General features: G+C 36.8%; 1 protein-coding gene across 11 annotated transcripts in view; it reads left to right on the top strand.

Moving 5' to 3' along the window:
- Scmh1 (Scm polycomb group protein homolog 1) overlaps window positions 1-13,092 on the top strand; it is a 187,710-nt gene that overhangs the window by 155,691 nt on the left and 18,927 nt on the right. For 9 of the 11 annotated variants that reach the window (XM_026412897.2, XM_026412904.2, XM_026412900.2 and 6 more), the window contains one exon: window positions 657-783. The exons of the other annotated variants lie outside the window; for them this stretch is intronic. In XM_026412897.2, the coding sequence (XP_026268682.2) occupies window positions 657-783 (127 nt within the window). The remainder of the gene's footprint in view (window positions 1-656; window positions 784-13,092) is intronic. 11 annotated transcript variants of the gene reach the window in all.

Raw genomic sequence — 13,092 nt, 5'->3', positions numbered from 1 at the left:
AGGATGTGTGAGGGAAAAGGTAGGAGAGAATAGTGGTTTGTAGAGTTAGAGGTGTCATTTTTATTTTTAAAAACAGAAAGTAACAAATGATGTCAGTAGAGACTTAAGCCATAGTACGCTTTTTTCTTTTTGCTTTTAGCTGCCCAATATCTAAAGAATCTGGGATTTCATATGATAGTATTGAAGCTAGTATAAACATGCATTAAAATCTAGTTCTGCAGCTAGGCATAGTGGCACATGCCTATAATCCTAGCGGCTTAGGAAGCTGAGGCAGGAGAATCACAAGCTCAAAGCCAGCCTCAGCAAAAGTGAGGTGCTAAGCAACTCAGTGAGACCCTGTCTCTAAATAAAAATACAAAATAGGGCTGGGGATGTGGATCTGTGATCAGGTGCCCCTGAGTTCAATCCTCAGTACCAAAAAAAAAAAAAATCTAGCTCTGCAAAACACAAAATCTTATGCATAGATACAGAAAATGTTTACTAAGCATCTATTATATGTACAGCTTTGGGCTAGATGCTGAGTGGAAAACAAAGAAAATGAAGTTCCAGCTACAAATATATTTTTGTATTATGGGTGAATTAAGTGCCAGGAGTGGAGGAAGAGAAGACAAGTTACCTATCATGGGTAGCAAACTTTTCCCCATCCATTTTGACAGAGGAAACCTCGGACTTTGCTGAGCCCACCACCCACCTCACCAACAACCAGCACCCCTGAACCGGATACCAGCACTGTTCCCCAAGATGCTGCCACCATCCCCAGCTCAGCCATGCAGGCCCCCACAGGTAAGAACAGAGGACGGGACTAGCTTTAACAAGCCTTTGGCCCCAGCATCTGCACTTCCTCTTATCTTCCACCAATAGCTAGCCCCCTCTCTTTTCTAAACCTAGGTAGAATCTTTTTTAAGCGTTTTAAATTTGGCATTTGGAATAGTCTCAGAGAAACTTCATTCTGTCAGAATTATCAAGGAATCTTAGGTGAGTGTTCTGTGAACTTAAGGTTGGAGAACTTGAGCCAATTAGGGGAGATGGTGGGAAGTACCTAGAGGTCCCTGACCTAGTTTAAAAATAATACTAACCTACAGATCTGGGAGCTTCCACTTTGTAGTGATCCCTTTCATCTTCCAGAATCCTCCTAACATTCTAGTAATGCTGCAACCACTCAAATTTGTATGAAATTTTTCTGATTTTTTAAAACAATCTTGATGATGGTCAACTGTAGTAAAATGTGAGTGAACTTGATTTGGGAGGCCAGTCAATGCATGTTTCTTTCAAAACAAAATCTGATGGCTGAAGAGGATGGGTAATATGGCTTATATATATCTGTTCCCATTTTATAAACTAGGAGTTATGCATGTCTGCTCCCATTTTATAAACTATATATTTTATAAACTATCTAAAAGAACTATACCTTTAAAATAGATTCAGTTTCCCAGTGAATTAGCTATAAAGAATAGAACTCATTTTTATGTGCAAATTAGAAGGGGTGTGTGTGAGTGTGTGTGTGTGTAATCTTGCTCTACAAATACTTTATCTTCTTTAGAGATATTTAAGTAATTAGAGAGATCCCCATGGAAGCTGTGGAAGTTAGAGTGGTCTTTCTCTTAGAAAGAGTTGAGTTTCCAAAATCCTAAAATTTAAGAGCTTAAAGAGAAGGGCCATCCACAATTTCCTCTCCAAATAACCTGTAGAAGCTGACAGAGCCTGCCAGTAGCATGTATGTTCACCTGTGTTCAGCACCTTATCACATGATTTCTCCAAATGTCATCTGCATCTATATCCAGCCAGTTACTGGGTTTTCTTAGTCCCTAAACTCCATGTATGATGAAGTAAGGACAAATAAGGACATTGGTAATAATATTGATTATATTTTCCAACTTCCTGACATGCCCCCTAGATACCCGTATACTTGCTTGGTCTAGCCCACCTTGTTTTAGATTCCAAGTGGGTGTCAAAGTGCCTTTTCAGTAGTATCTAGAAGACCCACAACAGCAAGAGCTTCATGACTATAATGCATACCATCTCTTGCACTCACTGGGTTAGCATCCCTCCCTTGGCCTAAAACTCGTGGCCCAGGGAAATTTAAATACGCATTTAAATTTCTTTCATGAGAATTTACCATGTGTGTCTGTATCCTGTTCATGTCAGGCTATAACAACCATTTCTGATCACTGTGTCACAATCTCTCGATTGGACCTTGGCTCACTCTGTGTGAGCCCCAATTCATACATCTATGCTTAGAATTAGCCCAGGCTACTTTTGTTGTCCCTTAATGATAACATAAAAGATATCACAGATTTAATGTTGTGTACCACAGTATATCCTTTAATACCTTCCTCTCATTCTTCTTAACTCTGGCCCTGCACAGACAATGAGAACGGAGTTCTCCTCAGTGGAATGGGCTGGCTAAGAAATAAAAGCTAAGAAAAATAGAACAATGAAAAAACCATAGGACACTGAAAATATTTTCAGAAAGCAGGGACAGGACAGGCTAGCCGATCATACAGACCAAGCTTCTACACTCTGGCAAAATGGAGCCCAAGCTTGCTTTATTTATATCAGGGGACATCAAAGGCAGGGATAAGGTTTCAAGGGCGGAGTCTTGCTTCCTGGTATCTTGAAGTCAGCAGGTTGATTGACATCTTGGCAGGTCACACCCATCTCAGGTGCTGTGTGGGATCTCTGGCAGAGCTTGAGGGGGAAGTTCACCTGCATCAGGCTATCAGTCCCTGTAAGAGTGCCACAGGAGGTTCCCAATGCCAGACTTACGCCCTCATTAGGCTACTATGCACAACATAGTCCACACACGGCCCATGGACTGTTTGTGACACTTAACTGAACAACACTTGTGAAAATTTTTTTATTTTTCGTTTTATGTTTTCTCTGCACCTATTGATTTGATCTCAGAATTTTTCTTTTTTTTTTTTTTTAAAGAGAGAGTGACAGAGGGGAGGGAGGGAGAGAGAGAGAGAGAGAGAGAGAATTTTTTTTAATATTTAATTTTTAGTTCTCGGCGGACACAACATCTTTGTTGGTATGTGGTGCTGAGGATCGAACCCGGGCCGCACGCATGCCAGGCGAGCGCGCTACCGCTTGAGCCACATCCCCAGCCCCTCAGAATTTTTCTTGTTGAACTTGTGAAGGTGATGGACTACATTAATTGATTTTTCAATGTTGTACCATTCTTTGGAAGTTATAATTATTCCCACTTGGTGGTGTTGGTGTATAATTCTGTTTATACATTCATAGATTTAATTTGCTATTTTTTGAGAATTCGTTTTTCTTTATTCATAAGTGGTGTTTGTGGGGTTTTTTTTGGGGGGGGGCAGTGGGTAGGGGGTGCTAGGGATTGAACCCATGGCCTTGTACATGTAAAGCAAAGCACTCTACCAACTGAGCTATTACCCATCCCCCAATTTTTTTATTTTTATCAATTTTTATCTTAGATTCATACTTTTATATGAAACTTTATTCTCTCTGCAGCCTCTCATCTTTCCCTTTCCCTCTACTCCACCCCAGGATTCTGACATTTCACCTTAGAGGCATCCTACACACACATTTGGTAAAATTTTCTTAAATTCTTTATTTACACATTTTAGCGTACCTGGTGTTCAGATGTTGGACCACTTAAACCCGTCCTCTAATATTCACACCCCTCTTAATTCTTTTTTTTTTTATTGCTTTTAGTTGTAGATGGACACAATACCTTTATTTTTGTTTATTGAGTTTTATGTGGTGCTGGGAATTGAACCCAGTGCCTTACTCGTGCTAAGCAAGTACTCTACCTCTGAGCTACAACCACAGCCCACTCCTTCTTTATTGTTATCCCTATTCTGTTTGTCTTTTCATTCACAATTCTACAAGCCTTCCTCAACTATATTTTCCAAGCTTTGTACTGAGTTTCTCATTTCTGCCATCTTACTTTTTAAATTATAATTATTTAGCACTCCAGTGACATTTTCCAAAATGTGTTTGGTGGGAATACCAGTCCTGCAAAATACTCTGCATTAAAGGAATTTACATACATTTAGGGAATTTAGTCATATACATTTAAGAAATGCTTTTACTCTACTTCTTCACATTTGGAAATTTGTATCTGCTGTCAAGAGCTCTTTTTTGTTCTCTGAATTTTTTTAATAGACTTTATTTTTTAGGGCACTTTTAAGTTCACAGCAAAACTGAATGAAAGATACATAAATTTCTTATATCCCCTGTCCCCACACATGTAGCACCTCCCTTATATTCAGCAACCCCTACTGGAGTGCTTCATTTGTTATAATTGATTCACTTGCCTGACACATTATTGTCACCCAAAGTCCATGGTTCACATTAGGGTTCTCTCTTGATGTTTTACATTCTAGGCATTTTGAGAAATATATAATGACATGTATCAACTATTTACAGTATCATACAAAAGAGTTTCACTCTTTTAAAATTTCACTCCTTAAAAATCCTTTGTGTTCTTCCTACTCATCCATTTCTCTTCCCTAATCCTGACAACCAGTGATATCTTTTCTGTCTCCACAGTTTTGCCTTTTCTAGAATATTATATAGTTGGAATTATACCATATGTAGCCTTTTCAGATTTATTTCTTTTTGCTTAGTAATATGCATTTGAATTTCTTTCAAATCTTTTCGTGGACTTGATTGCTCATTTTTTTTTAACATTGAATAATATTCTATTGTCTGGATGTACCACAGTTTATATATTCATTCACCCACTGAAAGACATCTTGGTTGCTTATAAGTTTTGGCAGTTATGAATAAAGCTGCTATAAATATCCATGTGCCATGACTGTGTGTACACATAAGCTTTCAGTTCTTTGGGGTAAATGCCAAGGACAGCAACTACTGAATTAGTAATAATATGTTTAGTTTTGTAAGAAATTATCAAACAGTCTTCCATTGTAGCTGTAAATTTCACCTTCCCTCCAGCAGTGAATGATAGTTTCTATTGCTCACCATTCTCATCAGCATTTGGTATTGTTTATGTTCTGTACTTTGGCCATTTTAATAAGTATGTGGTGAGATCTTGCAGTTGTTTTAATTTGAATTTCCCTAATGACATGATGTTGAATTATCTGCCATCTGTATATCTTCTTTGATGAGGTATCTGTTAATGTCTTTAGTTCACTTTGCAATCATTTTAACAATTAGAAAACAATTCTTAATTTGTTTTTGAGTTTTGAGAGTTCTTTATATATTTTGGATAATTCTTTATCATATGTCTTTGAAAAATATTTTATTCCAGGATGAAAGATATTTTCTTCTTATGATAGTGCCTTTCTCATAGAGTTTTTCATGAAATCCATCTTATTAATTATTCTTCTGAAGATCATGCTTTGGGTGTTGTATCTAATCATCATCATCATCTAATCATCTAGGAATTTTGAAATTTTGCATTTTATATTTAAGTCTATTATCCATTTTGAGTTGATATTTTTAAGAGTAAGGTTTTGTCTAGCTATGTTTTTCAGAGTGAGAGGGTTGCTTGTTTGTTTTTCTTTTGGCATGTCGATGTCTGGGTGCTCCAGCACCATTTGTTGAAAAAAAATACTGTTTTAGGCAGCTTTTTCACTGCTGTGACTTAAAGATCCAACCAGAACAACTGAAGAGGATGAAAAGCTTTTTGGGGGGCTCACAGATTCAAAGGTCTCAATCCATAGACAGCAGGCACCATTCCTCGGGGCTCAAGGTGAGGCTAAACATCATGATAGAAGAGAGTGGCAGAGGGAAGAGGCTCACATGATTATCAGAAAGCAAAGAGAGAGAGAGAGATCTCTACTTGCAAAACACAAATATATACCCACGCCTCCACACCCCACCTCCTCCAACCACACCCCATCTGCCTTCAGCCACCACTCAGTTAATCCCATCAAATGAGTAATTCACTGATTGGGGTAAGGCTTTTATAACCCAATTATATTTTCTCTGAACCTTCTTGCATTATCTCACACTTGAGCTTTTGGGGAACACCTCATATCTAAATCATTTAGATTTAGATTGCCTTCACTCCTTCCTGAAAGATAAGTTGTCTATATCTGGGCATGTATTTATTTCTGGGCTCTTTATTCTGTTTCACTGATCAGAAATTCTGTCTGTACTTTTGGCAGTATCATCTTATCTTGGTAATGGTAGCTTTATAATAAGTGTTAGGTCAGGGCTGGGGATGTGGCTCAAGCGGTAGCGAGCTCGCCTGGCATGCGTGCAGCCCGGGTTCGATCCTCAGCACCACATACCAACAAAGATGTTGTGTCCGCCGAGAACTGAAAAATAAATATTAAAAATTCTCTCTCCCTCTCTCTCTCTCCTCTCTCACTCTCTCTTTAAAAAAAAAAATAAGTGTTATGTCAGGAAGTATCAGTCCCCCAACTTTATTCTTCTCCCTCAATACCGGGTCTTTGGTCTCTCCATTTAAAGCTTAGGTCCAGTGTGTTGACATCCACAAAATAACTTTCTGGGATTTTTATTTGGGGTTGTGTTGAATCTCTAAATCAAGTTCCCTGTCTATGAACAAAAAATAGCTCTCCATTTATTTAGTTCTTTGATTTCTTTTATCAGCTTTATAGTTTTCCTCATAGAAATCTTGTATATATTTTGTTAAGTTTATATCTAATTATTTTGCTCTCCTTCTTCTTCTCCTTCTTTTCATTTTCTTTCTTCATCCCCTCTTCCTTCTCCTTTTATCTTCTTCCTGCTTCTGATGCCATTGTAAATGGTATTGGGATTTGTTAAATTGATTGTTGATTGATTATGGTTCTGGGTATTGAACCCAGTAGTTCTTTACCACTGAGCAACATTCCCAACCCTTTTTTTTTTTAATTTTGAGATCAGGTTCTACTAAGTTGCTGAGGCTACTTGAACTTGTATCCTCATGCCTCAGCCTCCTGAGTCCCCAAGATTATAGGCATTTGCCACTGTGCTTGGCTTAATATTATCTACTTGTTGGTTGCTGGTTCAAAGGAGAGTAATTGACCTTTTGTAGATTGATCTTATATTATGTGACCTTGTTGTAATTGTTATTAGTTACAAAAGGTATTTGGCAATTCTTCCATATTCTCTTCACAAGCAATCATATACCAGCAAAAAGGTTTTTTTCCCTTCCCAATATGTATTCCTTTATTTCCTTTTCTTGTCTTACTGTATTAGCTAGGACTTCCAGTGTAATATGGAAAAGGAGTGGTGATAGAGGAGGGACATCCTTGCCTTGATCCTGATCTTAGTGGGAAAGCTTCCAATTTCTCACCATTATATATGGTGTTAACTCTATGGGGTTTTTTTATGTATGTTATCTATCAAGGTGAAGAAGTTCCCCTGTATTCCTAGTTATTTGGGAATTTTTCACTGTGACTGAGTATTGGATATTCTCAAAAGCTTGATCATTTATATGGTCATGTGATTTTTCTTATTTAGTCTATTGATAGTATCGATCACACTAACTTTTGAAAGATGAATAAACTTTGCATATCTGGATCAATCCCACTTGGTCATGATGTATAATTCTTTTTATGCAACATTAGATTAAACTTGGTAATATTTTGTTGAGGATTTTCATTCCATGTTCATAAGAGGTACTGGTCTATAATTTTGTTATGTCTGTCTGATTTTGATATTAAAGTAACACTGACCTCATAGAATGAGTTAGAAAGTATTCACTCTGCTTCTATGTTCTAAAGAGATTGTGGCTAATTGGTATAATTTCTTCCTTAAATGTTTCGTAGAATTCGTAAGTAAACCTACCTGGGCCTGGCACTTTCTATTTGGGGATATTGTGAATTATTGATTCAGATATATGATTGTTTATTTAATAAATATATGCTTGTTTAGATTGTATTTTTCTCCTCCTCTTTCTCCTTTATCTTTATTTATTTATTTATGTATTTATAAGAGGCAGTGTCTCAATACATTACTCAGGCTGGTCCTGAACTCCTGGGCTCAAACTAAGACTACAGGCACATATTATTACACCCAGCTTTGTAGTTTTATTTTTGGTTGAGTTTTGCCTTTCAAGGAATTGATCCATTCATCTAGATAATCAAATTTTTGAGCATAGAGTTTTGTGCATAGTTTTCCTTTATTACTTTTTAATGACCATGTTATCTGTAGAGATGTCTCCCCTGCCACCCCAGTCACTTCTAATATTAGTAATTTGTGTAATCCCTCTTTTTCTCTTACTATGGCTAGAATCTTATCAATTTATCTATCTTTTCAAACAGGCAACTTTTGGGTTCACTTTTTTTTTCTGATTTTCTTTTTCAACTTCATTGATTTCTGCTCCAATTTTTATTATTTCTTATCTTCTTCTGCCTACTTTGGATTTAATTTATTCTTCTTTTTCTAGTTTCCTAATGTGGAAGCTTGTGTTACTGATTTTCAGATTTTTTTTCTAAGTATGTATTCATTACTATACATTTCCCTTGAAGCACTGCTTCTATTTTATCTCACAAATACTGATGTTATATTCTCATTTTTATTTAATTCAAATTATTTTTAGTTTTTTATAATATTTCTTTGACCCTTGTCTTTAGAACTGTGTTATTTAATCTTCATGTGTTTGAGGATTTTCCACATATCGTCTCTTATTGCTTTCTAGTTTAATTCTATTATGTCCTGAGAGAGGATATTGTAAGATTTCTAGTCTTTTAAATTTTTTAAGTATGTTTTATGGCCTAAAATATGGTCTGTCTTGATGAAGTTCCAAATGAGAAGAATATATATTCTGCTCTTGTTGAATGAAGTAGTTGATTGATGCTACCTTTGAGTTCAGTTATGTGCTGGATGTTTCTACATCTGATAGAGGAGTATTGTTACAGTATCCAACTGTAACAGTGGATTCATCTATTTCTCCTTGAAGTCCTAACAGGTTTTGCCTCACATATTTTGACATTCTGTTGTTGGATGCATACACATTAAGGATCAATACTTCTTAGAGAATTAATGTCTTTATCATTATGTCATGCTCCTCTTTCCCTGATAATTTTTCTTCCTCTGAAATTTGTTCTTTCTGAAAGGAATATAGCTACTTCTACTTTTGATAAGTTTTAGTATGGTATTAGATTTCTCCACTCATTTATTTTTAATTTACATTATTATAAATTTTCTTATATACAAATAACATGTGGATCTTTTTTTATCCAGTTGAGAATCTATCTCTTTTAATTGGTGTATTTAGTCCATTGATATTTAAAGTGATCATTGATATAATTGTACTAATACCTAACACATGTGTTTCTGTTTTCTATTTGTTGCCCTTCTTTTTGTTATTATTTTTGTCTTTTTCTGCACCTCCTTGAGTAAATTCCTTTTTATTTTCCCTTATTTCTTGGCATGATAGTTATATTTCTTTTTTACTTATTTTAGTGATTACCCTACAGTTTGCAATATATATTTACAACTAATCCAAGTCCACTTTCAAATAACACTATATTGCTTCATAGGTGGTATGAGTGAGTATTTTATAATCCTAATTTCTCACTTTCATACCTTGAACTGTTTCTATTAATCATTTCACTGTACATAAGCATGTGCATGCACACACACACACACAACACATAATCAAGGATATCGTTGTATTATTATTTGAGACAAACTTTTATCTATTAGATCAATGAAGAATAAGCATTATTTTATCTTTATTTATTCTTCCACTTATGCTTTTCCTTCCCTTTCATTTTACTTATTTATTTATATCTGTTCATTTGTTTTTGCAGTGCTGGGAATCAAACCTAGGGCCCTGCTAGGCAAATGCTATACCACTGAGCTATACCTCCAGACTAATTCTATTGAGGATTTTCCACATATTATCTGTTATTGCTTTCTAGTTTAATTCTATTATGTCCTGAGAGAGGACATTGTATGATTTCTAGTCTTTTAATTTTTTTTAAAAGATTAGCCAGTCACATATCCCAGATTCAAGAGGAGGGGAATGGACCCCCCCCCCTTTAAGTGGGTGTATGATCAAAGAATAATGGATCATATTTTAAACAATATCATTCAACTCTTTGAACATAAATTACCTATACTTTTCTTACTTTAAAGATTAATTCTTTTACTCACAAGATTTCTCATCAAAAGCCTCTTCCCTTTACAGTATCAGGCTCAAGATCCAAGATTGCATCATCTAAATCGGGTGTGGGTGTACACAAGGCCACTTGAGTGAAGTTTCTCAGGTGCATCTCCTTGAGTGCAATTCCTCTCCATTGAATACCTGTGTACTAAAAAAAAAAAAAACAGATTATCTATTGTTATCACATGTTCAACACACAGCGCAGGGAACAACTGTAAGATAACTTTCCCTCTTTCTAAAGGGATGGAAAATAAAGGCACTGGTCTGTAGAAATTCTGAAATACAACTGGACACATGTTACCATCCCTAATCAGATTCAGTATTACCTCTTGGGAGTTGTTTTCCCTTGCTCTTTGTTTTGTCCTCTGGATCATCCTTCCATTTCCAAGAGCAAAATGAGATAGCCTTCTTAACCTTCTTGCCTATAAAATGCTAGAGGCCCAAGGGATCGTTTCTGTTTTGTACCATCTCTCAACCTTCTGGCCATGCTGGCAGTACTTCTGCTAGATGGGTTTTCTTAAAAAATTTGAAGGGCTTTTTTTTGACTGCTGTCTAGGTTCATTTTATGAAACAAAAGCCACAACCACAGATGTCCAAAGACATTCTTTTCTGCTTTGGTCCTTCTGTGCAGCTGCAGCTGTGAAACTACCCTTAAGATTCCTAAAAATCCCATTTAAGAGAAAGAATCTGCAAGTCTTGACCTTAATATTCTTAGAGCCTTTTGGTCTCAAAGAGTCTATGAAGCATATGCTTATATATTTCTGACACCTTAATTAAGAATTTTTTTCTGTCATTGTGGAGTTTATCTTTGGCCCTTTCTTACGGGCTAAAGTAAAGTTGTTTGCCCTCTGGAGAGTCTGGAAATGAGAAGAAATTCTGTTTGTAAACTATGAAAGTCCTGGGTTTGTGTGTATGTTTAAAATTTTTAAACTCATCTTTCATCTTACATTTTATCATAAGCAATGAGAAGTATCATGGCACTTTCATTACTTAGTTTGGAAATTTTAGCTATTTCTTTGAGCTCATCAGGAAAATTTTCTATTTTTCTATATCATGGTAGGCAACAATCTTGTCAAATTTGCAGTCCCTTCCTAGCAAACATCCCCTGCCCTCCATCTTCCAATAAAATTTTCCTCACTGCCTTTTAACTATCACTGAAAGGCTCCTAGAGAACCTTTAGGTTTGTATTAAATGCTCTTCCAGTTTTCACTAATATTCTCTTTGTAGCACTCTGTGCTTTTTTTTTTTTTTTTTTTTTTTTTTTTTTTGCTGTTTCAAAGCCATTGCCATGTGTTAGGCCTTTGTTACTGCAGTATCTTGTATCTTGTATCAGTCTGTTCTGATAATAATTTGTTCTTTAACAAACCACCATAAAACATCATGGCTTAAAACAACAATAAGAGAAGAGATGGGTGGGGAAGCTTTTCTCTGTTGTATACAGTGTCAGCTGGAATGGATTGATGGGACAGAAGGACACACTTTCTTCACATGGTGACACATTGGTTTCAACTATTGGTTTTTCTCTACAGGATACTGTGCTTGGGCCCAGAAATTGGCACAGTGTCATTTCCACTATAGTCTATTGGTCAATGTGAAAGAGGAAGAATGTCAAAGAATTTTGGGGCTATGTTTTAAAACTACTTCTAAAGTTTGTATGGTTTTACCTTTTATATTTCACCATTTAATCCATATAGAAAAATATTTTTTAAATCATCACCAGGTGTTTAGTCAGCTTTTTTGTTACTATGACCAAAAGACCTGACAGGAATAATTAAAAGGAGGAAAAGTTTAGTTTGGCATACAGTTTCAGAGGTCTCTGTCCATAAATGACTGATTACATAGCTCTGGGTGCAAAGTGAGACAGAACATCATGGCAGAAGGGCATGGCAGAAGGGCATGGCAGAGGACTGCAGCTCAGGACATGACAACAGGAAGCATGGAGAGCTCCACTCACGGAAGACAAAATACAAACCCCAAAGGTATATCCCCAGTGACCTACTTTTTCCATCCACACTCTACTTCCCTACAGTTACCACTTAGTTAATCCATGTTAGTGAATGGATTCACTAATTCTTGTATTGTCTCACACATGAGCTTTTGGGGGATGTCACATATTAATCCCATAACATTCTGCCTCTGGCCCCAAAAAGCTCATATCCGTCTCATGATGAAAAATACACTTAGTCCATTTCCAAGAGCCCCAATAATCTTAACAGTTCCAGCATTATCCAAAAGTCTAAGTCCAAAACCTCATCTGAGACTCAAAACTCAAGGATGTTTTCCCTTGTGAAGATCAAAAGCAAGTTGCATTTATCTAATATAACATGACATAGAATAAACATTTCCTTTCCACAGGGAAAACTAAGGGGTGGGACCAAAGCAAGACCAAAATCCAACTGGGCAAACAAGTCCTGTAGCTTCATTTCCAGCATCTGGGATATATGGCATCCTGATGTTCTCTCCAAAGAGTCTTTGAAGCTCTGCCCCTATAGCCTTGCTGGTTGCAGCCCACCCACCACAGGAACTCTGACCCTGCTACACTTTTTTTTTTTTTTTGAGAGAGAGAATCTTTTGTAGATGGACACAACATAGTGCCTTTATTTTATTTTATTTTATTTTATTTTATTTTATTTTATGTGGCACTGAGAATCAAACCCGGGTCCTGCCCGTGCTAGGCGAGCACTCTACTGCTGAGCCACAATCCCAGCCCCCCTGCTACACTTTGTCTGGCCTCCCAGGCCTTCCTTTGAAGTCTCTATGGAAGCCACCGTGACCTCCTAACCTAGTATCCTGCATTCCTGCAGAACCAGCACCACATGATCAATGCCAAAGTCTTCCACTATTTTAAGCAGTAGCCAGCCCTTTGGGAACCATGACTGCAGCAGCCTCTGAATGCCTGGGCAGCTAAGCACAGTGAAACAACTTCCTAGGACACACAGTGTAAGCAGAGTGCCCCCATGGTCTCTTCTCAAAGGAATTTTTACTTTAACCCCCTGAGCCTGAGATGGGTATGGTCTTGCCAATTCCCG

This window comes from Urocitellus parryii, chromosome 11 (assembly GCF_045843805.1).
Source record: "Urocitellus parryii isolate mUroPar1 chromosome 11, mUroPar1.hap1, whole genome shotgun sequence".
NCBI classification, from domain to species: domain Eukaryota; kingdom Metazoa; phylum Chordata; class Mammalia; order Rodentia; family Sciuridae; genus Urocitellus; species Urocitellus parryii.
The sequence above is the reverse complement of the archived record's forward strand: the minus strand, read 5'-3'. Positions and strand labels throughout refer to the sequence as shown.